The following is a 27,758-nucleotide window of genomic DNA, read 5'->3' on the forward strand; positions in this document are numbered from 1 at the left end:
TATAATATGTGTGAATTGGCATGAAAAATGTATGTAGATGTAGTTTTACTATTTGGCCACAAGATGGCCACCTTCAGTTTTTTTTTTTTTTGCCTTGTGCTTCTCGCTTACCGGAAGCACAAGGACGGGGAAATTAGTTTTTTAGAAAAACTGCGGTCTCTGATTAGAAACCGTAGTTTTTTTCTGCTGGCAACTTAGATCGGTGAATGGGAACCATGTTCCCGTTCACTGATCCCAGGGCTACCGGGGGACAGCACGGGGGCGCGCAGGCGATCGCACCGAAGTGCGCCTCTGCAGCGGAGCAGCCGCCTGGACGTGAGTCTCACACGGGCGGCTGAAATTGTTAAAGAAAATCTGTACTGTCCGATTTTGTACAATACAATATATACCAATCGAGTCACTGTGATCACCTGGACCCTCTTTGCCATTTCCACCGCTTCCTGCCGTGATCATGGCCGCTAACCAGGAAGTGATGTGTGTGTATATATAATATCATGTTACGGTGTACTACAAGTTTTATTACATAGTGAATTATCTGCACTCCAGTCTGGGATTCCTGAGACAGGCAGCTCCTCCGCACCCCACCCCAACCCCCCCCAAGCACAGACAAGCTGAAACTGAGAGCAGAGAGTGAGGAGTAAACAAAGCACACAGAGCCTGCAGGAGGCGTACATAACTTATATTCATTACAGCAGAGGCAGCTCCTTCCTCTCTGGGTCGACAAAGCTTGACAAAGAAAAGAAGATTAGATATATTACAGAGACAGTGCAACTAGAAAAGGCTGCAGTAATCCAGACCACATTAAAACAGGTATAGGAACTTATAATATACAAGAAATAAGGCTGAAAATTTTGAAGTTCTTTGCCTCTTCAGGCTTTTTAATCCAACAACGAATCTGTGTAGTGTTGGTTAGTGGCTGTAATGTGCTGAGGGAGATGTGAGTGCTCTATAGATACACTGTAATAACCTGATTGTATTATTATACGTTACATCATTCAGTTTTGAGTTTTAAGTTCAAATAAAGTTGCTTTAGCTATTATAAGGATGTTTTCATTTATGTACTAAACTTCCAAATACCACAAGACAGAAACTAAAGTGGTCTTTTCTCTGCAGATGGCACCTCGAAAGTCAGCGCTCTGGTATGGACAACACAACCATGGACCATCCCTGCTAATCAGGCTGTGTGTTATATGCCAGACTCCACGTAAGTCTCCATTGTTCCCTGCTACTCTAATGCCTGGGAAAATCATCTGCTGTATGTACTTCACTGACATCAGCCACTCTCAACCCTTTTCCCCCGGAGGGAGCCTTTAAAGTAAACCTGTAATGAAAACACAGCCACTGGGGGGTACTTACCTCAGGAGGGCCCTAATGAGGCTCCCCTCGTCCTTCTGCATCCCTCCATTGCTGCACATGAAGCCCCTGAGGAGGTAAATATTTACCTACCGCAGATGCAGCGCAGTAACGGCCTTCCATTTGGTTCAGGTGGAAATAGCTGCACCTGATTGGCTCCGCTCTACTGCTCAGATGACTCGCACATGCTCAGTAGAGCGGATGAGATCGAGCTCGGCTATTTCCGCCAAAGCCCATCGGAAAGCCGCTACTGCGCCTGCGCTGGAGCCCTGAAGGTAAATATTGCCGTGCCTGCGCAGTTCTTGACAGCGCATGTCAGGGGAAATTTCAGGGGAGCTAGCACTTGATCCCTGAGGCTACAGAGGACAGGGAAGCCTCATTAGAATCCTGAGGCTTCCCCCTCCTGAGGTGATTTCCCCACGGGGGCACTTTTTCTTGCAGGTGTACTGTAAATAATTTCCAGATCTCTCAGAACCCCTGCATTACAGTTGTATATTAGCAGGGGAGTCAATGTTTACCTACAGGACCACTGTAGTGAAAAAAGTAAGGAGTTAAAATCTGTCAGAACCGACAGGTTTTGAACTAGTCCATCTCCTCATTGGAGATTCTTAGGTGTTTCTTTGTTTTCAAATGCATTTCCTGAACTTCCAAAATAGTTAGATATCAGCCTTTAGATACGGCATTTAGACTTAGTAACACCCATTCAGGAAATGCTTTTGAAAACAAAGAAAACCCTGAGAATCCCCCATGAGGAGACGGACTAGTCCAAAACCTGTCGGTTTTGTCAGATTTTAACTGCTTACTTATTTTACTGTAGTGGTCCTTTAACCACCCTGGCGTTCTATTAAGATCGCCAGGGCAGCTGCATGAGGGTTTTTTTTAAATAAAAAAAAAACTATTTCATGCAGCCAACTGAAAGTTGGCTGCATGAAAGCCCACTAGATGGCGCTCCGGAGGCGTTCTTCTGATCGCCTCCGGCGCCCAGAATAAACAAGGAAGGCCGCAATGAGCGGCCTTCCTTGTTTTGCTTAGATCGTCGCCATAGCGACGAGCGGAGTGACGTCATGGACGTCAGCCGACGTCCTGACGTCTGCCGCCTCCGATCCAGCCCTTAGCGCTGGCCGGAACTATTTGTTCCGGCTGCGCAGGGCTCAGGCGGCTGGGGGGACCCTCTTTCGCCGCTGCTCGCGGCGGATCGCCGCAGAGCGGCGGCGATCGGGCAGCACACGCGGCTGGCAAAGTGCCGGCTGCGTGTGCTGCTCTTGATTTGATCAAAATCGGCCCAGCAGGGCCTGAGCGGCACCCTCTGGCGGTAATGGACGAGCTGAGCTCGTCCATACCGCTAAGGTGGTTAAAGGACAACTGTAACTAGAGGGATATGGAGGCTGTTAAATTTATTTCTTTTTAATAACTCGAGGACCACAGTGGTAAACCCCCCTAAAGACCAGGCCAATTTTAACTACACTGGCCACTGCAGCTTTAAGGCCATGCTGCAGAGCCGCACAACACAGCACACAAGTGATTCCCCCCCCCCCCTCCTTTTCCCCCCAGCAACAGAGCTCTCTGTTGGTGGGGTTCTGATCTCCCCCAGGTGTTTTTTTTTTTAAAAAATATTTGACTGTTTTTTTAAACAAAAATTTACATTTATTTTTTTTCTTATTCCCCTCCCTGCAGCCAGCCGATCATGCGATCGGCTGTCATAGACTTCAGCCTATGAGAGCCGATCGCTTTCTTATTTTCCAGGGGGACAGCCGTGTCACACGGCTGACCCCAGTACAGCGCTGCTGCTGATCGCAGCGCTGCACTATGTGTGAAGACGGCGGTTTCGCCATCTAACAGTCGCTCGGAGACTCGAGATGCGCGCGGATACTGCGCGTGTTCTCCTGCAAAACAGGGCCCCTGGACTTGACACCAATCGGCATTAGGCGGTCCTGGGGCTGCCGCCGCAGCCACGCCCATTGGCGTTAGCCGGTCGGCAAGTAGTTAAACAATACCAGTTGCCTGGCAGCCCTGGTGATCTATTTGGCTGCAGTAGTGTCTGAATCACACCAGAAACAAGCATGCAGCTAATGTTGTCAGATCTGACAATAATGTCAGAAACTTCTGATCAGCTGCATGCTTGTTCAGGGTCTATGGCTAAAAGTATTAGAGGCAGAGGATCAGCAGGACAGCAGCCAGGCAGCCTCCCTATCCCTTTGGCTTCAGGTTCTCTTTAATCTTAAAAAGTGGGTTGCGGTTGATCAGTTGTATTGTAAGGCCTCATTCACACTGGAGCGTTTTACTGGCGAGTTCAGCTTGTCAGGAAATCACTAGCACTTGAAAAAGCTTGATGGCAATGCAAATCAATGGTAGTGTTCACACTGTAGCGATCCCCACTGATTAGTGTTTTGCTGGAAGCTCAAACATGGTGCACGCAGCATTTTTGGAGCGAATGCATTTCAATGTTAAAGAATCACAAAACGCCATCACTCCAAAATCATTTTCATCTCTTTGCCAAACGCTAGTGATTGTTCTAGCATTTTGTAATTCCCAGTAGCCTAACAGCCTCCCTATAAAGCCCCTATTCTATGAAACAGTCTGAATTCACGTTGGATTATTGTGGCTCTGTATAATAACAAGCTGACACATCATTGCATTCAGGGCCGGGACAAGGTCCTCCAGCACCCGAGACACCAAAGTGCGCCCCTCCATCCCTCCCACCCCAGCTGTCACACACTGATTGCTAGTACACTAAGAGGCTCCTCCCATCCCTCCCACCCCATCCGTCACACACTGAATGCTATTACACTAAGAGGTCCCTCCCCATCCCTCCCACCCCATCTGTCACACACTGATTGCTATTAGACTAAGAGACATCACAGGGCCCACCAACCCCCCCTACCCCCCCCCCCCCCCCCCCCAAACACCTTAATCTCTAGTTTTCTGGCTTGCAGTCACTGCCATGTATCCCCTTTTCTTATTTATCTCTGCTTCAAAAACAATAGGGGAATGATAGCTGAGTGAGTTGTGTGCCCCCTCCTACACTGCGCCCTGAGGCTGGAGCCTCTCTCGCCTCTGCCTCGGCCCGGCCCTCATTGCATTTCAACGGATCTGGAGAAGTGTTTAGTTTACAGGGACAACAAAGGATAATTTGCATATTCAGCAGCGATGCATTGTGGGAGACCTCTCAGAACTCACTCCAACCTGAATGATCGCAAATACCTGCTGTTTTAAATATTCGAGTGATTTAGATCAATGCCTGTATTTTGGGTGATCTGTGCTTTCTCCCCTGCTTACCCTCGTATGACTAATGGGACAGAGGCCAGTTACTTCTGGCATTCTTCACTTTCCTCGGTATGTCTGAGCTGCCAGTCCACGCAGACAAAGGAAAATAAAGTTGATTGAAATCTTTACAATGCATAGATGCGTCCTGGAGAACTATTTTATTTTTCTGTGAAAGTGGAATGACCCTGCGAAGCTCTTATACTTGTATGTATGATATGTATTGTTCCAGATATTCCCTGGTGAAATGCGAGACCTCCGGAGAGCTCTATATTGTGGCTGCTGATCTCGCCGACTCCACAGCTGCTTCCCTGGGTACCAAGTTTGAGGTCGTTTCAACATTTAAAGGTGTGTTGACTACAGTATTATAGTATAGCTGTAATAATATAAAAATAAATCTAGCCTTGTGCAGAGAGCAGCTGAATGGTTGTTTGCCAAATTCAAATCCAAAAAGCTTTATTGGCAGGACCAAATACAGTGGTGTGAAAAACTATTTGCCCCCTTCCTGATTTCTTATTCTTTTGCATGTTTGTCACACTTAAATGTTTCTGCTCATCAAAAACCGTTAACTATTAGTCAAAGATAACATAATTGAACACAAAATGCAGTTTTAAATGATGGTTTTTATTATTTAGTGAGAAAAAAAAACTCCAAATCTACATGGCCCTGTGTGAAAAAGTGATTGCCCCCCTTGTTAAAAAATAACTTTATCACACCTGAGTTCAATTTCTGTAGTCACCCCCAGGTGGCCACAAACTTTAAGACTCCCCATCATCACACGACTCCCAGTGCTAAGCTAGCAGATGATCTAAATAGGTTCTACTGTAGGTTTTAAGACAACCAAGAAGAAGATGTACCCTATGACCAGGTGCCACCGGTCACGACCTCCAAGGCCCATACTAGCCCAGGCCCCCCAGCCGCACTGATGGTCTCAGAGGCCGAGGTTCTTAGACACCTTAAACTACTCAATCCCCGGATGGTGTGTCAAACCTCTGCCTAAAAACCTGTGCTGAACAACTGGCCCCAGTCCTCACTTCCCTGTTCTCACAATCCCTAAAGGAACACAGGGTTCCCTCTTGCCTAAAAATCTCCACAATCATCCCCATCCCAAAGAAACCAGGTGCCACTGACCTAAACAACTTCAGACCTGTCGCACTGACATCAAACATCATGAAGGTCTTCGAGGCTGGTCCTCTCCCACCTGAAACACACCACCAAGTATTTGATGGATCCTTACCAGTTTGCCTACAGGGCCAACAGGTCCGTGGAGGATGCCATCAATATCAGCCTCGAGCACGTTCTGAGCCACCTGGACACACCAAACACCTATGCCAGGATCCTCCTCTTGGACTTCAGCTCCGCCTTCAATACCATCAGCCCCGACATCCTCTTCGACAGGCTATTTCTCCTCAATGTGCATCCCAGCCTCTGTAGCTGGCTGAAGGACTTTCTCACAAACAGGACTCAGACAGTCAAGCTGGGCACCTTCTCCTCGCAGATGCGAGTCACCAACACGGGTGCCCCCAGGGCTGTGTCCTGTCCCCAATGCTGTTCTCGCTGTACACAAACTTCTGCAACTCAACAAGCAACTCAGTCCAGGTCGTCAAGTTTGCAGATGACACTACCATCCTTGGTCTTATAGAAGAGAGCGATGAACGAGCCTATCGCCAACAGATTGCGAAGATCTGCAACTGGTGCAAGGCTAACAAGCTTGTACTGAACACAGCTAAAACCGCAGAACTGATCATTGATTTCAGAAAAGGCCGTCCCGAACTTCCCCCAGTCCACATCGAAGGCACTGAGGTTGCCAAGGTCCCGCATGCGCGTTTCCTAGGCACCACCATATCCAGCAACCTAAGGTGGGAGGAAAACGCCACAATGATCCAGAAGAAAGCGCAACAACGCCTGTTTTTTCTACAACAACTGAAAAAGTTTGGAATGTCGCAAGACATTATGACCTGCTTCTACTCTGCTGCCATTGAGTCAATACTTGGCTCTTCCATCATCGTGTGGTATGCAGGGGCCTCTGCGAGAGATAAGTATAAACTACAAAGAGTCATAAAGTCTGCAGAAAGGATCATTGGTACTTCCCTCCCACCACTCAACCTTCTCTACTCCTCCAGACTGCGCTCAAGGGCCGCGAGGATAGCAGGAGACCCCACCCACCCTGGCAACGGCTATTTCAGTCTCCTCCCCTTAGGCCGCCGCTACAGGTCCCTTCCCACCAGGACCACCAGACACAGAAACAATTTCTTTCCCCAAGCCGTTGATCTCCTCAACGCACCCTCCCAATCACACTCCCTTGCTCCAGCGCTTATATCCGGGTAGTAGCCCACCCATGTTACACCACCCCAACTAGTCCAGAGCTACTTAACTACTCTACTGCCCTCCTGTACTACTTATTGTATATCTGCTTGTCCACGATACTTGTCTACGATATCCGTATTAATTGTCTTGTGTCTACGGTACTGTATATCTGTAAAATTGTCTTGTGTACTACTCGAGCCTGTCTGTGCCAACAACAATTCCAGGTACAAACCCCTGTACTTGGCCATTAAACTTGATTCTGATTCTACCGCCACACCTGTTTCAATCAAGAAATCACTTAAATAGGAGCTATCTGACACAGAGAAGTAGACCAAAAGCACCTCAAATGCTAGACATCATGCCAAGATCCAAAGAAATTCAGTAACAAATGAGAACAAAAGTACTGTAATTGAGATCTATCAGTCTGGTAGAGGTTATAAAGCCATTTCTAAAGCGTTGGGACTCCAGAGAACCACAGTGAGAGCTATTATCCACAAATGGCAAAAACATGGAACAGTGATGAACCTTCCCAGGAGTGGCCGGCCAACCAAAATTACCCCAAGAGCACAGAGAAAACTCATCCGAGAGGCCACAAAAGACCCCAGGACAACATCTATAGAACTGCAGGCCTCACTTGCCTCAATTAAGGTCAGTGTTCACGACTCCACCATAAGAAAGAGACTGGGCAAAAATGGCCTGCAAGGCAGATATCCAAGGCGCAAACCACTTTTAAGCAAAAAGAACATTAAGGCTCGTCTCAATTTTGCTAAAAAAAAATCTCAATGATTGCCAAGACTTTTGGTAAAATACCTTGTGGACCGACGAGACAAAAGATGAACTTTTTGGAAGGTGCGTGTCCCGTTACATCTGGCGTAGAAGTAACACAGCATTTCAGCAAAAGAACATCATACCAACAGTAAAATATGGTGGTGGTAGTGTGATGGTCTGGGGTTGTTTTGCTGCTTCAGGACCTGGAAGGCTTGCTGTGATAGATGGAACCATGAATTTTACTGTCTACCAAAAAATTCTGAAGGAGAATGTCTGGCCATCTGTTCGTCAACTCAAGCTGAAGCGATCTTGGGTGCTGCAGCAGGACAATGACCCAGAAAACACCAGCAAATACACCTCTGAATGGCTGAAGAAAAACAAAATGAAGACTTTGGAGTGGCCTAGTCAAAGTCCTGACCTGAATCCTATTGAGATGTTGTGGCATGACCTTAAAAAGGCGGTTCATGCTAGAAAACCCTCAAATAAAGCTGAATTACAACAATTCTGCAAAGATGAGTGGGCCAAAATTCCTCCAGAGCGCTGTAAAAGACTCGTTGCAAGTTATCGCAAACGCTTGATTGCAGTTATTGCTGCTAAGGGTGGCCCAACCAGTTATTAGGTTCAGGGGGCAATTTCTTTTTCACACAGGGCCATGTAGGTTTTGAGTTTTTTTTTTTCTCACTAAATAATAAAAACCATCATGTAAAACTGCATTTTGTGTTCAATTGTTATCTTTGACTAATAGTTAACGTTTTTTGATGAGCAGAAACATTTAAGTGTGACAAACATGCAAAAGAATAAGAAATCAGGAAGGGGGCAAATAGTTTTTCACACCACTGTACATTTTAGCATTGCCAAAGCAAAACATTAGCTTGGAAAGGGGTGGTTGTGGGATGAGCGGAAGGGTATAGGGGGTTGGGGTATAGGTCCATAAGGCTGTGGAGGATATAAGGGACAATATAGGGGGCTGGGACATATAGTCCATAGGGGTGAGGAGGGTATAGGGGGCAGTGTAAGGGTATACAGTCCTTGGGGTATCATGTTCCTCTCAGTTGGTGGCGTATCGGGCCCTTATATTTGCATTTGTAAGACAAAAATGGAAACCGAGAGCCCAATATGGTGTAGTACCTTCAAGATTCACTGTAAGTGTTTTAGGAGTAATGCTGAGCACAGGGCCGGATTTCTGGAAAGGCCAGAAAGGCCACGGCCTAGGGCGATAAAAATTAGATAAGATTAGAAGGGCGGCATGACTTGGAGAGAGAAGAGGTCATATGTCAAAGTAAATCATCTCTTCTGGTCCCGCAGCACAGCCATCCAGCACCCTGCTCTGAACTAATAGCTGAATTCCAGAGTTGCCCAATCCCTGCATCTCTCTCTCACTTCCTGATGTGTTAAAACAATCAGGATCAATCGTAACTGTCACCTGATAATCCATTCCTTTCTTTGTATGATAGACTTACAGATCGATGTGAGAAATACCAGAGATTTACATTACAAAGCAGATAGAACTAAGTTCCGCTGAGTTTTAATGCAGGCATTCCCAAACATCAGAGAGCTCTGCAGTTTCTTCACCTCTTTTACAGCTTTGACACTGACCCCAGCAGTTGTTAATTTATCTAATCCTAATTTATGATGGTCTTTCTTTTTTTTTTTTTTTTTCCTAGTAGCAGTAGTCGCTTCTCTTCCTTAGTTAACTCTTTCCTGACTCATTTTCTGTCCTCCAGCTCCTACCATCTATAAGACTGCAGGATAATAAAATGCTGTTTTCTTCCCTTTCATTGCTAAACTGTCATTTTAAATACACCTGAGCAGTGGTGCTCATCCAATATTTGGGTATCCGAACTACCCAGATAATCTGAACTTTTTCCACTATCCGAACTTTGAATAGCAATTCGGATATTTTTTAAAATCTGAATAGCACTATCCGAGCAAACTTGGATTTCCCACCTGAGAGAGAGAGGGATTTTAAGTCCCCACATCATTAAAAAAACATGATGTTACATGCCTCATTTACCCTAAAAAAACGTTTTAAAGGCAATTTAAATAAGCCTTCTTCAGACTTTGTTCCCGTATACTGTCAATATGTTAGAGCACACCACCATATGTACATTCAGCATTCAAAAGAGATGCATAGATTTTTCAGCAAATATAAATAAATTTCATTCAGATGCTTTAAAGTGGAGCTGCACAGGACAGAAGGAAAACAGAGAACTGTACCCTGTATGTATTTAGAGAGCCTGTCTAATTCCCCCTCCTCTGTGTCACAAGTTGTAATTTGATCTCTACACTGTGTCACCCGACTGCCACAACAGCTAAGCTCATTTGAAAGCACAGGTTGTTAAAAATATGTCTGCTTCCATAAAAGCAGGAAGTAGACACTGCAGATTTATTGCAGGATTTGTATCAGCTGTAACAAAAATGTTTTTATTGAAAGGTTATGTTGTTGCGTATCTTTTAGAGCAGAGAGGAAGTTCTGAGTTCAGGTCCACTATAATTACAACAGAACATTCAAAGTGGGTCTTGACAGGATGTTTGCTACTTACCTGTTCTCTGTTTTGGATGGGCTTCTCTCCATTGCGCTGCCCTGCCACCTGTTTGTGGCTCCGACTGCAGCCAGTCGCACACAGAGGACAAAGAAGCAGCGCATGCTCTGGCTACTCCCGCTCCCTGTAATTTCTCGCTCCTGCCCAGATGTGCACAGCAACCGAGGCCGGTACAGTGTTATGCATTCTTGACAAGTACCGGTCATACATCAGCGTCATTTCTCAAGTATGCATGCCCAGAACACTATCGGCTGCTGTGCACATTCGGGCAGGAGCGCAAATTACAGGAATTATTTGTTGAATGGGAGGCAGAGCAGCACAACTGAGATGAGCCCATTCAAAGCAATGATCGCTAGTCAGAGTGTTGGACAATTTCTTTTAGGAGGGGGGGGGGGGGGGGGGCGCTTGGTGACAGCAGGCCTAGGGCACTGGAAAGTACAAATCCGGCCCTGGCTGGGCATACACGGGTCGATAATTCTTATCAATTGAGCCGCTGATGGCTCGATTGATAATTTCCGACATGTCCGATCACCGCGCGGATCGAATACCCGCGGGTGGACAATAGCGGAAATCGAGTGGAAGATAAAGAAGCGCCCACGGGGACGAGCGGGAATCGATCCGGGGGACGCGTGGGGACGCGACGGGAGATGATCCGCCGGATCTAACCGTGTATTCCCAGCGTCAGTGTAGAAATACTCACAAACTTGGGTTACCACACAGGCAACCATTGTAATTGCAGGTGGGGAGAATTATAACCTGACCCCACTCAGGTTTAAGAAGTCGCTCTCTGTAGATAGGAAATATGGGGGTAACAACCCTCCACCAAGGGTGGACTAGACAGTGTTTAGATGTTTTAACAGAGGCGCCATAATAGGATAAAAGTGTTTAAAAAAAAAAGTTTAAAAGGGAGAAGTGGTGGACTTTCCTCCCTCAAGGAAGAACAGACAAACATTTGTTACTTTTATATAAAAAAATAACATTTATTAGAAGCTCCACTTTGCAACGCGTTTCGCGGGTACAATCCCGCTTCATCAGACAAATGATCGGAGGAAACTTATACAAGTCTGAATCGCAGCCAAGCTGTTCAAACATCTAAACCTTATATTTTCATAGTTGTTTCCTCATCCAGTAGGATGTAGCGTTTCCTCACCTCTTCTGTGAAGTCCGGGATGTGGGCGGAGAGTCTCAGGGAGTAGGCAGTCCTCACAGGTGCGTATTTGCTGCAGTGGAGCAGGAAGTGGACCTCTTGCCTCTATTACCTTAGTCCTACAAGCAATGTGAGGGCTGTTAAATGGCTAGCAGTGTGGAGGTGTTTTCAAGGGGCTCACCAGCTACCCATCTGTTTCTTTTTTTGTAGTGGGGGAGGTTAAATTATTCTAAACTGGGCTTCATTTTGAGTTCACAGGCTACAAATGTACAAATGAGGCCTTTGAGGTAAGGCTGGGGGACCCCCAAAAATGAGTGGTAAAAAAAAATACTTCTCACCTCAGTAGTGTGAAGCCTCTGGGATGGTTAACAGGCCTTTCTGGATTTTCTTATACCCAAGACAGAGTCAGAGCAATTTTTGGGTACCTGGAGTCGGAGGTTTCATAACTGAAAAGTTAGATGATTTTTGTACTGAAATCCACAGCCGTGGTATGTGTTGGAGTAAGGAGTTGGAGCAATTTTGGGTACTTGGAGTCGGTGGTGTCATAAACTGAGGAGTTGGATGATTTATGTACCAACTCCACAGCCCTGGCGTGAGTTAGATCCGTTCATGGCCAGTAGAATGGAGCTGCATGCCCGCAGCTTTTTTACTCCATACACAAACACTTCCTACTACTGGGCATGTGCAGACCTTACCCACACATGCCCAGTCAGATGTGCTTATCCACGGCCAGGAACACAGTTTAGTTTGATCATGCTAAAGGTTCTGTTTCTTGTCTTGTAGGGTCTGACCTTGAGAGTGGCGTGTGTGATCACCCCACAATACCAGGACGCTCCTCCCCCCTCTTACCTGCCAACCACGTTACCATGGTGAAAGGCACTGGCCTTGTCCACACCGCACCTGCACACGGCATTGAAGACTACAGCGTGGCTTCCCATCACAAGCTGTCAGTGGTAAGCGGGTGATTATATTGGACGATTCCTGCTGAGCGAGAAACTGGATAGAAGTGAATCTGTTAGCAAAACAATTAAAGTTTAAATAGGAGACCACATAATCGGGCATCCGCCTCAGTGACACCTGTAACATTAGAAACTGAGTTATTTTTGTGGAACTTTTCCTATAAGAGTTATTTGCCCCAGAACAGTCTGGGGGTAGACGCACACACGCACACATGAAGTACGTTTCTTCCAGAGTAAAATGAGCCATAAATTACTTTTCTCCTATGTTGTTGTCACTTACAGTAGGCAGTAGAAATCTGACAGGAGTGACAGGTTTTGGACTAGTCCATCACTTCATAGGGGATTCTCAGCAAGGCTTTTATTCTTTATAAAGATATTCCCTTAAAAAGATTTAAACAATGATGCTGGCCAGCCTCCCTGCTCCCTACACAGTTTTTTGGCAGTTGGACAGAGCAACTGCCATTCACTAAGTGCTTTTGAAAATAAATATATCCCTGAGAATCCCCAATAAAGAGATGGATTAGTCCAAAACCTGTCACTTCTGTCAGATTTCGACTGCCTACTGTAAGTGACAGCAACATAGGAGAAAAGTCATTTATGGCTCATTTTACTCTGGAAAAAATGTACTTCTTATTTGTAGATGTTTGCACATACAGTATTTTTTAAATTTTACAGTTTTTTGTCATAGTGCCCCTTTCCTCCTCCTCCCTCCTTCCCTCCTAGCAGAGTTGTGAGTGGAAGAACCCTGAGGGTTAACACCCACCTACTCACCACTTCCTGCATCAGGTATCCATGGCCACAGGGCGTGACATGCTGTCAGGACGTGCCAGCATGTAATAAGCTGGCATGTCCTGACTGCACTTCATGTGACGCCCTGTGGCCATGGATACCCGGCGCAGGAAGCGACTAGTAGGCAAGTGTTACAGTGAACCTGAGGTGAAAATAAACTGGTGAGGTAGAGAATTTTATTATCCTCCTACTCCTAAAAATGACTTTTTTTTTAGACATCCCAGGATTGTACTTTATATTTAAACATTCAGAAAGTAGAGTGAATGTTTTCTTGTCTCTGCTCAGTTGCAGTCTATTAAGTGTCCCTGAATGAAAAAAAAATGACCTATATTGACCCTTTCTCTCTCCCTCTGCTCTCAGAAATATGTAGAAAAATGTAACATGTAGAAAAATGAAATGTGTAGAAAAAATTTCTATCAGTGATGTTTACTATATTCCTGACAAGCTCCTGACAAGACAGAAGCTACCACTTCCATGCCAGAATATTAACCTCTTTCAGGCAGCAAAATAAAACAAGTAAAACAGCCTGGTTATTAATCTGTTTAGTACTGCACATACACACGTTTATCTCATCATTTCACATGTCGCCTTGGGTACACTATATCGCAGTGATGGCTAACCTTAACACTCCAGCTGTGAAAAAACTACAAATCCCATCATGCCTCTGCCTCCCCGAGTTATGCTTAGAACTGTCAGAGTATTGAAATGCCTCATGGGACTTGTAGTTCCACCACAGCTGGAGTGCCAAGGTTAGCCATCACTGCTATATCCCATGGTTTCATTCAGCTCACGACTCTGCGGTAAGGGGGGAGCAGAGAAGGCTGGCGGCAGGCTGGATTTACAGCGCATGTGGGCCATATACGGCTCGCAGGCCGTAGTTTGCCCAGCGTTGGTCTATACATAATTCTATGGGCCTGTTCATAGTACTGCATTGAAACTTATCGCGTTATTCTAACTCGCTGCATGCAGGCTTTTTTTTAATTAAAGTCTATGGCCAGTCTCCATTGCAGTTCACACCTATTATAATGCATGTGTAATGCAACTGACCACTGTGAATCCAGCCCTATTGATGAACCTCATTTTACAGGACTGCTTGGTGGATGAAGCTGGCTGTTACACCTCTGCAGCAGGACCCGAGCTAGAGAATAAAGCTGTGTTAGAAGATGGCAATGAAGCTGGTATGTGTGTTCTTAATCTCCTGAATTTCATGCAGGGTCAGAGATGCTTGGACGCTATTGGTCGCTGAGGTTTGCAGAGTCCAGTAGAGAGGCCAGAGCATAGAGAGGTGGGGTAGGCAACGCTATTAGAATCTCTCCAGCTGCATTGTTGCTCCTGGAGGCCCAGTTACAGCTACATCTGCTGATGCTCTCTCCAGGATAGTGTTGTAAAACAAGTGTTGCCTAGTTGGTGGTAAGGCTGTGCATCTGCCTCTCTTCTTCATGCTTTATAATAATACAAGTATGTGATAATCGTCCTTTGTGATTGGTAGTACTCCATTTGTTAAAGTGAACCTCCAGACTAAAAATGCACTTAGCAGCACTGAAAAGGCTTGGCGTTTCTTTAACAGTTTCACAGCATCAGAACTTTGTTTTTCTCACCCAAGCCTCATTTTTGGCTGCACAGAGGCTAAGCTCCGCACCATGAATGAAAAATGCCCTGGCATTTTTCCCCTGATGCTGTGCAAAGCATGATGAGATTTCTGATGTCGTCTTTCTCCTTGCCTAGCAACTGGGAGGGGCGATCAGGGTGCAGGACAGTTGCAACTGTGTCCCATGCTTCCTGTTACCTTCTTTCAACCAAAAAGATGGCTGCCCTTGTGAAATCAAAAACATTTGCCTGTTCTTTTAAAACAGGGTGGGGAAGAGATTATGGGCTGTATTCACTAACGGGCGCTAAGCCGGTTAGTGTGCCTTATCACTTAGTGGGCGCAAACTACCGCACTAAGTAGTTTACGCCCACACATCAGTCTTAGTACCGCTCACTGTACGCACAACGTGGGTGCGCCTATATTAGTGTGCAGTGCGACGATAACGTCGCACCTGCTGCCCCTTGATAACAGCGCATTGGGTGCCCCTGAAGCGCTATATTTGAATCTGATTTGCTATTTGTAGCTCCGCCCAGGTGTGCAGGGGGGACGCAAGACCCCCAGAAAATATCATCCCAGGTAGTAAGGGATCCGTATACCAAGTTTCGTTCAAATCGGTCAAGGCGTTTTCGAGTGATCGTGGCACATACATACACACACACACACACACACACACACACACACATACATACACACACACATACATACATACATACATACATACATACATACATACATACATACATACATACATCCGAATATATATATATATATATATATCTTGCTGAGAATCCTCTATGAAGAGATGTACTAGTCGAAAACATGTAGCTTCTGTCAGATTTCTACTACCTACTGTAAGTGACAGCAACATAGGAGAAAAGTAATTTATGGCTCATTTTACTCTGGAAAAAGCGTACTTCCTATTTGTCTATGTTTGTACATATTTTAAATTTTTAAATTTTTCGTCATAGTGCCCCTTTAAGTTACATGCATACCTTGTAATTACCGCGCGATGTGATAGCGGTAGATACTGTGGCCGCTATTATGTTAATTTGCATAGTAACGGTTACGCCAGTGAAGTATCGCGGTCACTCTACATCACTTTGCACGGCAGTTACAAGGAGTGCACGTAACTTAAGAGCGCACGCTATGCCACAGGACTGCATGTAGCGCGCGTGCTATTTTTAGCCAAAGCTGCTTGTGTGTGGTAGCATAAGGGCCCGTTTCCACTTGTGCGAATCTGCATGCGTTTTCTGCATGCAGATTCGCATTATCGATACAAGTGGATGGGCCTTTTTCCACTTGTCAGAAATCCTGTGTGGTTTTGTGTGCAGGAAAAATCTGCACGGCAGAGTCATCAGACTTGCAGGAAATTTGCATGTGTTTTCGTGTGCAAATTTTACCACTAATTCGCAGGTGTTTTCGCATAAAATCAATGTAAAAGCACACAGGCACTGACATGATTAAATTTGCATACTTACTAACACATGCGAAAACGCCCGCGAATACGCAGTAAAATTTGCATCCGTGTGCGAATTCGTTTTGCGTTTTCCGCAACCAATTTGCACCGCGCAAGTGGAAAAGGGCCCTTAATGCATCTTTGTGAATCAATCCCTTTGCCACCTTTGTTCAGTTCCCATTTTTTAGTATGTGTTTTCTTCCAGTCATACAGATGTTACTGGGTTCTAAGAACCTGCTGAAGGAGGAGAGTTGGGTGCACAGCTACCCATATGATTGGAGGACCAAGAAGCCCATTATCATCCGTGCCAGCAAGCAGTGGTTCGTCAGCACCGCCAACATTAAAGACAAAGCGCAGGTAAGAGATCAGTGCTGGTGTGAACAGGCTTCTGGCATCACTTCACTATAAGTTCCTTTTCTGTTTCACATTTCACTTTACAAGCTTGTAAACAAGCTAAATACTATTAAAGTGTTCCTGTAGGGCCACATATAGTACCAATCCTCAGAACTTGCCTGTATTCACTTTTTAATTTTTTTATTGCAAGGGTTAATAAACCAGGGCTTTATGTGTGCAGTGACTGCAGTCAGCTCTCAGGAAAGAGGCCATAATACTCCAGTGTGGCTCTGTAAGCAGGAGAGTGATGAAAAGTTCAATAGGTTATCATTTCCCTGCTGAGTAAACTGTAGTAATGTAAGTGGGGCATTTAAAAATGGCTCAGGCCTCAGACTTAGAGGAACTGTAAGGAGTTTTTTTTTATTACAAAACAAAGGAAAAGGGAGTGTTTTATGAGGAAAAGAAGAGAGAGGCAAAAAAGAGGAAAAAAATATATTAGAAAAAGTGGCATGCAGCATGGGAGGAATCATGTTTACTACTGGCACGCAGAGCTAGAGGTTTTTTTTTTTATTCCCCAATTTGAAGATGCACCATTTATCCAGATCGCTCAGGGCCCTGTTTCACAATGAAAATCACTGCGAAATCACTTCTGTTTTGCCACAACTCTGTTTGCAATTCTCATACAGGGAGAAATGCTCATTTAGGGCCCTTTTCCACTAGCAATCGCTAGCGTTCGCGCTAAATGCTAGCGATTGCGATTCAGCAAAAGTCCAAAATTTACCGGTGTTTTCCCGACGTTTGTGATCAAGAATTTGCTATGCTATGCACTGCACAGCAAAATCGCAGCAAAAATCGTTCCGCGCCGCAATCGTGATTTAGTAAAAAACGAAACGCGGTAGTGGAAATTACCTACTGCGATTCCTCTGTTAAAAAGCAAACTGTAGCGATTTTAAAATCACTAGCAATTTGCGGTTTTGCGATTAAGCAATTGCAAACGCTCTAGTGGAAAAGGGCCCTTACTGAACAAGAATTGCAAAAGTTTGAGGGTAGGGCTGTGTACTGTTCTTCCCTAGATTCATGTCCTCCATTCTCATTACATTTACAGCACCACACACAATCTGCAGATGCCAGTCCTGAAATGCTGAGTTTTCAGAATTCTGATAAGCAGTGTACAGAATACAGAGAGAGCTTGGGGTGATCCAGAACTACTAGGAAGATATACTGTAGAGGGCTAAAAGTGATCAAAAAGCCCTCCTACTAAAAAGCAATGCTGAGTGTAATTTGTCTTCTTGAAACAGAAGGTATATGCGATAATTCAGCTTTAAAGTGGGTTGGAAGTTCATTTTAACTGAAAAAAAATATCATTTAATGGGAAATGTACCGTATATTCCGGCGTATAAGACGACTGGGCGTATAAGACGACCCCCCAACTTTTCCAGTTAAAATATAGAGTTTGGGATATACTCGCCGTATAAGACTACCCCTCTTCCAACGCACACCAAATAAAAATAAAAATAGCATGTACTGGTGCTGTGTATGAACAGATACTGGTGCTGTACTGTATGTGTTACCCAACATATAACAGTATATAGTCAATTGACTTGTTGCATTTGTCAACTCTCTTTAAGTACACTGGTCAGCTCTCCTTGTCTACCTGTTTATCAGAGCGGTATGGAAGAATAGATTGCGCTCCCTCAGCAGGGAGATCTGAGAGGCGGTAACAGGATAGGGCGTATCACCCGGCATCAATGACACCCGGCGTATAAGATGACCCCCAACTTTTCAGAAGATTTTCAAGGGTTAAAAAGTAGTCTTATACGCAGGAATATATAGTACTTGTTCAGCCTACCTTTCCCATTGATTTTAGTGTTCACTGGCAGAATTTAGGAAAAAAGAATTATGAAAGAAGAAACATTGTTATGCTGGTTTCCATCTAGACTGCTTCTCTATGATGCCAAAAGTGACATCACTTCTGCCCTTTTCTTTCTTTTTTTTTTTTTTTTTTCAACCCAGCCGGGTTTTTTTTTCTTCTCCCTCCTTGCTGTCCCACCCGCTGTGTGGCTACAGTTTCTAATAGAGATGTGGCGAACGGTTCCCGAACCGTTTGCCGGCGAACATCTCTAAATCCATGGGCCTCTTACTACTTCCGGGTCGCAATGACCCGGAGTAGTACGCCTGCGCTGCCCGGCGGAGCGCGTCCTAGATTGCGCTCCCGTTGCCGGGCACTCTCTGCACGTGTGCGTGACGTCATGAGTGACATCACGCTCATGCGCAGAGAGTGCCCGGCAACAGGAGCGCGATCTAGGATGCGCTCCGCCGGGCAGCGCAGGCGTACTACTCCGGGTCATTGCGACCCGGAAGTAGTAAGAGGCCCAGAGAGGTTCGCCAGGCGAACTGTTCGGCCCAACACTAGTTTCTAAAGGGAGGAAGAAGCTGCCTTTAGCCGTCACCTTGACAACAAGCTTTCATCAATGTGTAAACCTCTCAGGCTGGGTGCAAACATGGCTGGACGGGAAAGGTTGTTTTTTCTGTCGTGTGTGTGTGTGTGTGTGTGTGTCTTTAGTGCATTTTTTTTTTCATATCTGTTTTTCTCGCGCTTTGCGTGCGTTTTTACGTGTTTGCGGTTTGCATATACACAAAGCCATATGCGTTTTCTATGCATTTTTATATGGTGTTTTATGCAAGACAACAGGAAGTGGAAATACATCAGAAAACCTTATTGCGTTACCACTGACTTTGTTTACGTGCATTTTTGATGCGTTTTGAAAATTACGCAACAAAACCGGCGTTTTTGAAAACGCATGTTATAAAACGCATACAAAACGCATATGTGGTTTTTTTAATGCGGCCCATTAATGAAGGTCCATAGACCTAGTGGACGAGTGGCTCCGTGCTACTGTGCAGGCGTACCTGCGCGGGTGCAGCACAGCCACGCTCCGGCATTTAGAGGAACGCGGTTCCAATCTTTAAAAGTGTGGCGGGCAGCAGCAGTGGTCTCCAGGACAACACAGGAAGCATCTGGAGGAGCCAGAGGCTTCTCTGTTCTAAAAACTGGTGCACACCATGAGAGGTTCTGAGCGTTTTTAAAAACGCATGCACTTTGAAAACCGCTTGGCTAATGAATGTGAATGGGATGGAGCACACCAGAGCGGCTCGTTTTCTCCCCAAACGCAAACTCGGGGGCTGCAGCATTTTTGCTGATTTCTGAGACGATTCAGCCTCAATCAAGTATAGGAAAGTGGAAAATCGCTCTGAAAAGCGCTAGATCAGAGCGATTCTCCAAGCGTTTTTGTTACAGCTGTTCAATTACAGCTTTACTGTAACAAAAAATAAAACATACTACACCAAAATGCTCCAAAAAATGCTAGGCATGAGTAGAAAATCGCTGAGCACATGCCTAGAATCACTCAAAAAAAAACACTTCAAAAACTGCTGAGCGTTTGTAATTACACTAGCGCTTTTTGGTGTGCACTGGGCCTTAGGTAAGGGCTTTTTAACACTTAAAGGATATCAGAGCCCAAAAAACGATAAGAAACGGGAGCAAATGGAAAATTATTGCAAACTAATCTTGCAAAAACCGCGCCGGAGATTTCAGCACACCCATAGGCCATAATGGGAATTACAGCTAAAGCGGACAGTAATTTGGGCGCTGTCAAAAGACGAAGCACAACTTACATCTTTCTCCCACTATCCACGGTGGCCTGGAGGGGGAACATTAATTAACGCCGTCGAGACTTGTGCAAGAGCAGAGTGAGCCACATACCGGCTGTATCCTGCGCCCAAGTCTCCCGGCGGCTTAATTATAGGTAAGCATTGCAAATACCTTCTGTTTTAAAGGGAACCTAAACTGAGAAGGATATGGATTTTTCCTTTTAAAATGATGCCAGTTGCCTGACTCTCCTGCTGATCCTGTGTCTCTAATACTTTCAGCCACAGCCCCTGAACAAGCATGCAGACCAGGTGCTCTGACTGAAGTCAGACTGGATAAGCTGCATGCTTGTTTCAGGTCGGTGATTCAGCCACTACTGCAGTCAGAAATCAGCAGGACTGCCAGGCAACTGGTATTGTTTAAAAGGAAACATTCATATCCCTCTCAGTTAAGGTTCCCTTTAAGAAGGTACATTTCTGTTACATGATAAGCAGCATCTGTCAGATGTGACATCTTTAGGTGCCAAATGAGTATTGCAACAGGCAATCGGTTTTCTTTTTTTCAGCTATTTGGGAGTTGCTATGAAACTATTTGTAAAAAGAGACTCCGTATTTTCTTCCCCAGGAAGTTCTGAAGAAAGTAAAGTTTGTGCCATCCTCTGCCGCCAGCCGGATGCTACAGATGCTGGACCATCGGACATACTGGTGTATATCCAGGCAGCGTAGCTGGGGGGTCCCCATCCCCGTCTTCTATCATAAGGAGACACAAGAGCCGCTGATGAACAGGTGAGGAGACACTTAAAGTGGCACCGCAATCACCCTGTACACCGGGTTGCACAAAATACCGCTGATTTTTATTTTCTTTTAAACCAAAAATTTTACATGATTGATTCTGTCTTGAATGTACAATCTTAAAGGACCATAATTTCAAAACCTTGTTAAATTAAAAAAGACATTGAAACAAATAAATCAGGTCCACTTTAAAGAAGATCTATAACTGGGGTACTCACCTTGGGTGGGGGAAGCCTCCGGATCCTATCGAGGCTTCCCCCGTCCTCCTGTGTACCACGGCGGTCTCTCGGTGCCCCTCCGAATAGCGGGGATGTAAATATTGACCTTCCCGACTCTGGCACAGTAGTGGCTCTCGGCTGTGAAATAGGCGGAAATGGCCTATAGCAAGTCGTCTGCTCTGTAGAGCAGACCTGATTGGGATCGGCTATTACCGAGCGGAGAGCCGCAACAGCGCCCCTGCTGGAGCCAGAAAAAGTACCGTAAATACTGCACAGCCTGACAAATTGTCGGCTGTGCACAGGGGTGGACTGACCATTCAGGCACTCGGGCACGGACCTAGGGCCCGTGGTCAGAAAGGGGGGGGGGGGCGCCAGAGCACCCTGAGCAGGAGGGGAGGAGCGCAGTGAAAGGGAGTGGTATGTACAACATGGGGAAGGGGGGACCCCCCCCCTTCACTCACCTTGGGGCCCCCCTTCCTGGCTCTCCCCTCCGGTAACTCAGCAGCGGGCGGAGACTTACCGCCGTTCCTGCCTCCAGCCGCAAGGGAAGCTCTGCTCTGTGCGCGGCTAGTCTGGTCTTCACTGTACACTTTTTTTGGGAGTTGGACGGAGCAACTGCCATTCACTAAGTGCATTTTGAAAGAAATCCCTGTGAACCCCCCCCCCCATGGGGAGATGGGCTAGTCCAAAACCTGTTGGTTCTGTCAGATTTCTACTACCTATTGTAAGTGACAGCAACATAGGAGAAAAGTAATTTATGGCTCATTTTACTCTGGAAGAAATGTACTTCTTGCTTACATATATTTAAACTTTTAATCTTTTTGCGACAGAGGTCATTTTAAACCTATGCTGGGAGACTTTGGCCTGTGCTCAGCCCATTACATCACACAGAGCTTTGTCTGCTTTTTTTGACTTGCAAAGTGATTTGAAATTTAGTCAAATGAGCCTCCCCCCCCCCCCTGTCGATTTGTTCCAGCGGCGCAGTTGTGTACCGCAGCTCCTCCGGAAGGCACAGAGCAAACACAGGCTGGGCAAGGGGTGAAGGTTGCGTTTGTTCTGGCGACTTGTTTGATTTGTTTAGGAAGAGATGGAGTGTAAATTGTAGCTCTGCAGAGGTTTATTGCGTGTCACGTGATCGAGATTTATAGAGATTGCTCACCGATGTGCGTGACAAGCCGTCATCTCACAATACTCGATCAAAGGTCAGGTCTTCTCAGGAGATTGCTTGTCTTAGATTTTTTTTATGTGTTTTTTTTTTTTTTTTTAACGGTCGCGCTGCACTTGTGTTTCATGAGGGTTTGTTTTTTTCAGAATTAGTGTTTTATTTGCTTGTTTCAGGGCCTGTTGTTTTGTGATTGTACATTGTGGTTTCGCTTAACTGTCTACAAGTCTACTACAGAAGATATCTAACTGAAAACAATAGACTCTCTATGTGATTTGTTAAAAGAAAAGAGTAAAGGTGGCCATACACCTGTCGATCTGCCACCAGATCAACTATCAGAAGATAGGACCCTCTCTGATTGAATCTGTGCACACGCTGCACATAGAAATCTATTGTAAATGGTTCTAGTGCCGCTGCCTGCTCCCGCACCCGCACCCCAGGTGTATGGCGCAGCCCTCCCCGCAGGGCCAATGTTAAAGCCTCACCTGTGCAGTCACGCTAGCGCAAATCCTTGCCTCCTCCTGTGTCTGGCGTCTTTTTGGGCTGTCAACGTGAGCGCCCCGACCACAGGACCGCCGTGCATGTAGTGACGTCCTACTGATAGATCAGGCGGACCCTCCTCTTTTTGCACACCTGGGGCTGATCATGCAGTTATAGTAGGCAGATCCTCCTCTTTTTGCACACCTGGGGCTGATCATGCAGTTATAGTAGGCGGACTATCCTCTTTTTGCACACCTGGGGCTGATCATGCTGTTATAGCAGGCAGATCCTCCTCTTTTTGCACACCTGGGGCTGATCATGCAGTTACAGTAGACAGACCCTCCTCTTTTTGCACACCTGGGGCTGATCATGCTGTTATAGCAGGCAGATCCTCCTCTTTTTGCACACCTAGGCTGATCATGCTGTTACAGTAGGCAGACCCTCCTCTTTTTGCACACCTGGGGCTGATCATGCAGTTATAGTAGGCGGACCATCCTCTTTTTGCACACCTGAGGCTGATCATGCTGTTACAGTAGACAGACCCTCCTCTTTTTGCACACCTGGGGCTGATCATGCAGTTATAGTAGGCGGACCATCCTCTTTTTGCACACCTGGGGCTGATCATGCTGTTACAGTAGACAGACCCTCCTCTTTTTGCACACCTGGGGCTGATCATGCAGTTATAGTAGGCGGACCATCCTCTTTTTGCACACCTGGGGCTGATCATGCCGTTATAGCAGGCAGACCCTCCTCTTTTTGCACACCTGGGGCTGATCATGCCGTTATAGTAGGCGGACCATCCTCTTTTTGCACACCTGAGGCTGATCATGCTGTTACAGTAGACAGACCCTCCTCTTTTTGCACACCTGGGGCTGATCATGCAGTTATAGTAGGCGGACCATCCTCTTTTTGCATACCTGAGGCTGATCATGCAGTTATAGTAGGCGGACCATCCTCTTTTTGCACACCTGGGGCTGATCATGCTGTTATAGCAGGCAGATCCTCCTCTTTTTGCACACCTGGGGCTGATCATGCTGTTACAGTAGACAGACCCTCCTCTTTTTGCACACCTGGGGCTGATCATGCAGTTATAGTAGGTGGACCATCCTCTTTTTGCACACCTGAGGCTGATCATGCTGTTACAGTAGACAGACCCTCCTCTTTTTGCACACCTGGGGCTGATCATGCTGTTACAGTAGACAGACCCTCCTCTTTTTGCACACCTGGGGCTGATCATGCAGTTATAGAAGGCGGATCCTCCTCTTTTTGCACACCTGGGGCTGATCATGCAGTTATTAAAGGCGAACCTTAGTCTTTTTGCACACCTGGGGCTGATCATGCAGTTATTAAAGGCGAACCTTCCTCTTTTTTCACACCTGGGGCTGATCATGCAGTTATTGAAGGCGGATCTTCCTCTTTTTGCACACCTGGGGCTGATCATGCAGTTATAGAAGGCGGACCCTCCTCTTTTTGCACACCTGGGGCTGATCATGCAGTTAAGGCGGACCCTCCTCTTTTTGCACACCTGGGGCTGATCATGCAGTTATTTAAGGCGGACCCTCCTCTTTTTGCACACCTGGGGCTGATCATGCAGTTATAGAAGGCGGACCCTCCTCTTTTTGCACACCTGGGGCTGATCATGCAGTTATTTAAGGCGGACCCTCCTCTTTTTGCACACCTGGGGCTGATCATGCAGTTATTTAAGGCGGACCCTCCTCTTTTTGCACATCTGGGGCTGATCATGCAGTTATTGAAGGCGGACCCTCCTCTTTTTGCACATCTGGGGCTGATCATGCAGTTATTGAAGGCGGATCCTCCTCTTTTTGCACACCTGGGGCTGATCATGCAGTTATAGTAGGTGGACCATCCTCTTTTTGCACACCTGAGGCTGATCATGCTATTACAGTAGACAGACCCTCCTCTTTTTGCACACCTGGGGCTGATCATGCTGTTACAGTAGACAGACCCTCCTCTTTTTGCACACCTGGGGCTGATCATGCAGTTATAGAAGGCGGATCCTCCTCTTTTTGCACACCTGGGGCTGATCATGCAGTTATTAAAGGCGAACCTTAGTCTTTTTGCACACCTGGGGCTGATCATGCAGTTATTAAAGGCGAACCTTCCTCTTTTTTCACACCTGGGGCTGATCATGCAGTTATTGAAGGCGGATCTTCCTCTTTTTGCACACCTGGGGCTGATCATGCAGTTATAGAAGGCGGACCCTCCTCTTTTTGCACACCTGGGGCTGATCATGCAGTTATTTAAGGCGGACCCTCCTCTTTTTGCACACCTGGGGCTGATCATGCAGTTATTTAAGGCGGACCCTCCTCTTTTTGCACACCTGGGGCTGATCATGCAGTTATAGAAGGCGGACCCTCCTCTTTTTGCACACCTGGGGCTGATCATGCAGTTATTTAAGGCGGACCCTCCTCTTTTTGCACACCTGGGGCTGATCATGCAGTTATTTAAGGCGGACCCTCCTCTTTTTGCACACCTGGGGCTGATCATGCAGTTATAGAAGACGGAGTCTCTTCTTTTTGCACACCTCTTTGGGAAGTAAATGCAATAGTCTCTCATTGTTGCAGAACTCCGTGTCTATATATACTTTTTTTTTTTACGGCAGCAGTTGGCTGAAGGTGTAATGGTTAAGGGCTCTGCCTCTGACACAGGAGACCAGGGTTCGAATCTCGGCTCTGCCTGTTCAGTAAGCCAGCACTAATTCAGTAGGAGACCTTTGGCAAGTCTCCCTTACACTGCTACTGCCAATAGAGCGCGCCCTAGTGGCTGCTGCTCTGCTCTGGCGCTTTGAGTCCGCAAGGAGAAAAGCGCAATATAAATGTTATTTGTCTTGTCTTGTCTAATGTATTTGTTGGTTCACATGCAGTATAAAGCCACTGGACACAAGGGCATTCTCTGTGCATCACTGATGTTTCTCAATTTCAAGCTAGCTGACCTCTAGCTGGTGATATACTCAGGAAATGTCCCTGTTTAAATATTCATTTTGCAGTCTCCTCTGCCTTACATTATTGTCCTATTATTCCAGCAGTCACACACAATGCATTGTGGCCTTATAACAAGTCTGTGATCTGTTGGATCCACTGCAGTATTATATGTTGTTATTATTAAGCATTTATATAACGCCAACATCTTCTGCAGCGCTGTACAGAGTGTATTGTCCTGTTACTTAACCGTCCCTCAGAGTGGCTCAATCTAATCCCTACCATAGTCATATGTCTGTGTACGTATCGTGTAGTGTACGTATCGCGTAGTGTACGTATCGCGTAGTGTACGTATCGCGTAGTGTACGTATCGCGTAGTGCACGTATCGCGTAGTGCACGTATCGCGTAGTGCACGTATCGCGTAGTGCACGTATCGCGTAGTGCACGTATCGCGTAGTGCAGGTATCGCGTAGTGCAGGTATCGCGTAGTGCAGGTATCGCGTAGTGCAGGTATCGCGTAGTGCAGGTATCGCGTAGTGTATGTACCGTCGTAGTCTAGGGACAATTTTAGGGGGAAGCCAATTAACTTTATGTTTTTGGGAGGAAACCCACGCAGACACGGAGAAAACATACAAACTCCTTGCAGATAGTGCCCTGGCTGGGGTTCGAACCTAGCACTGCAAAGCGAGAATGCTAACCACTACGCCACCGTGCTGCCCATATCCATATTGCAAATCCTGGGTGCTTGCCTTTCGGCATGTTTGCGCAGCAATCCCATTCATTATAAATGAATGAGATCACAAGCCCTAGGAGAATCTCGATGCAACGCAGAGCGGTGCGTCACCACGGCTACCTATGTTAAACGCAACTTTAGAGTGGAAACGAGGCCTAAGGCTTCTTTCACATCTGAGAACGTGTGCAGGAGAACGGCTGCGGCATGACGTCGGGATGTTGCGGTGTGATGCAATCAGCGGCAGTAGTTATTAATTCACCTGACGGGAAAATGCAGTCTCCTGACGATTAAAAGCTCCTGGGTGCGTCGACCCGCAATGCACCAAAACACAGCGTCGGATGTGAAAGTCTATGGACTTTCATTCTACCTTGGTTAGCGCAAAGTATTGACTTTGAGTTAAACCACAGAAAATGGGCTCAGAGGTGAAAGAGCCCTTAGTGCAGTTCCTGCCTCCAGACTCTCTCCCCCCTCCCACACCCCAATCTCCATGCTCAAAGTCAACACCCCTACTGGGAGTGATAGAGCCATGAACAGGCAACATGATATTGCTGTCATAATTTGAATAGATTTTCATTAGATGTAATGTTGCTATCAGATCTAATGGTTATGCCATTGAATTAGTGCAGGGGTTTGTTAAGGAACTACAAGTCCCAAAATGCATTGCAGGAGTCTGACAGCCACAGTCATGATTAATAAAGGCAAATGCATGCTGGGATTTGTAGTTCTATCACAGCTGGAGAGCCTAGGGTTCCCTACCGCTGAATTAGTGTATGCGTACTTATATTCTCATTTCTACCAATATGAAGAAAATATTTTTAAAAAAGAGTTGCTTAACCTTGAGGGCTGTGTTTACAGTGATCAGCTGTGTTGCACAATAATTCTGCATATCAACTCACTGCCCATACAGTTATATTGACCTGTTCACTGCGTTGTAACTGATTGTGTTACTAAAACTAAGACTCCTTATACACTAGGAGGTATGCACACAGGATGCAACAATCAAGGTAACATGAGAGCTTATTGACTTTCATGTTACCATTCACATTAGTTAAAGAGGAACTCCAGTGAAAATAATGTAATAAAAAAGTGCTTAGTTTTTACAATAATTATGTATAAATGATTTAGTCAGTGTTTGCCCATTCTAAAATCTTTCCTCTCCCTGATTTACATTCTGACATTTATCACATGGCGACATTTTTACTGCTGGCAGGTGATGTCAGTGGAAGGAGATGCTGCTTGCTTTTTTGCCAGTTGGATCCAGCTGTAAACAGCTGTTATTTC

At 45.9% G+C, this 27,758-nt stretch overlaps 1 protein-coding gene across 1 annotated transcript in view; it reads left to right on the forward strand.

Moving 5' to 3' along the window:
* IARS2 (isoleucyl-tRNA synthetase 2, mitochondrial) overlaps nt 1–27,758 on the forward strand; it is a 104,453-nt gene that overhangs the window by 19,601 nt on the left and 57,094 nt on the right. The window contains exons 7-12 of the mRNA XM_068232918.1: nt 1,114–1,204; nt 4,847–4,962; nt 12,163–12,332; nt 14,215–14,305; nt 16,377–16,528; nt 20,778–20,938. Of these exons, the coding sequence (XP_068089019.1) occupies nt 1,114–1,204; nt 4,847–4,962; nt 12,163–12,332; nt 14,215–14,305; nt 16,377–16,528; nt 20,778–20,938 (781 nt within the window). The remainder of the gene's footprint in view (nt 1–1,113; nt 1,205–4,846; nt 4,963–12,162; nt 12,333–14,214; nt 14,306–16,376; nt 16,529–20,777; nt 20,939–27,758) is intronic.

Source organism: Hyperolius riggenbachi, chromosome 4, assembly GCF_040937935.1.
Source record: "Hyperolius riggenbachi isolate aHypRig1 chromosome 4, aHypRig1.pri, whole genome shotgun sequence".
Lineage (NCBI taxonomy): Eukaryota > Metazoa > Chordata > Amphibia > Anura > Hyperoliidae > Hyperolius > Hyperolius riggenbachi.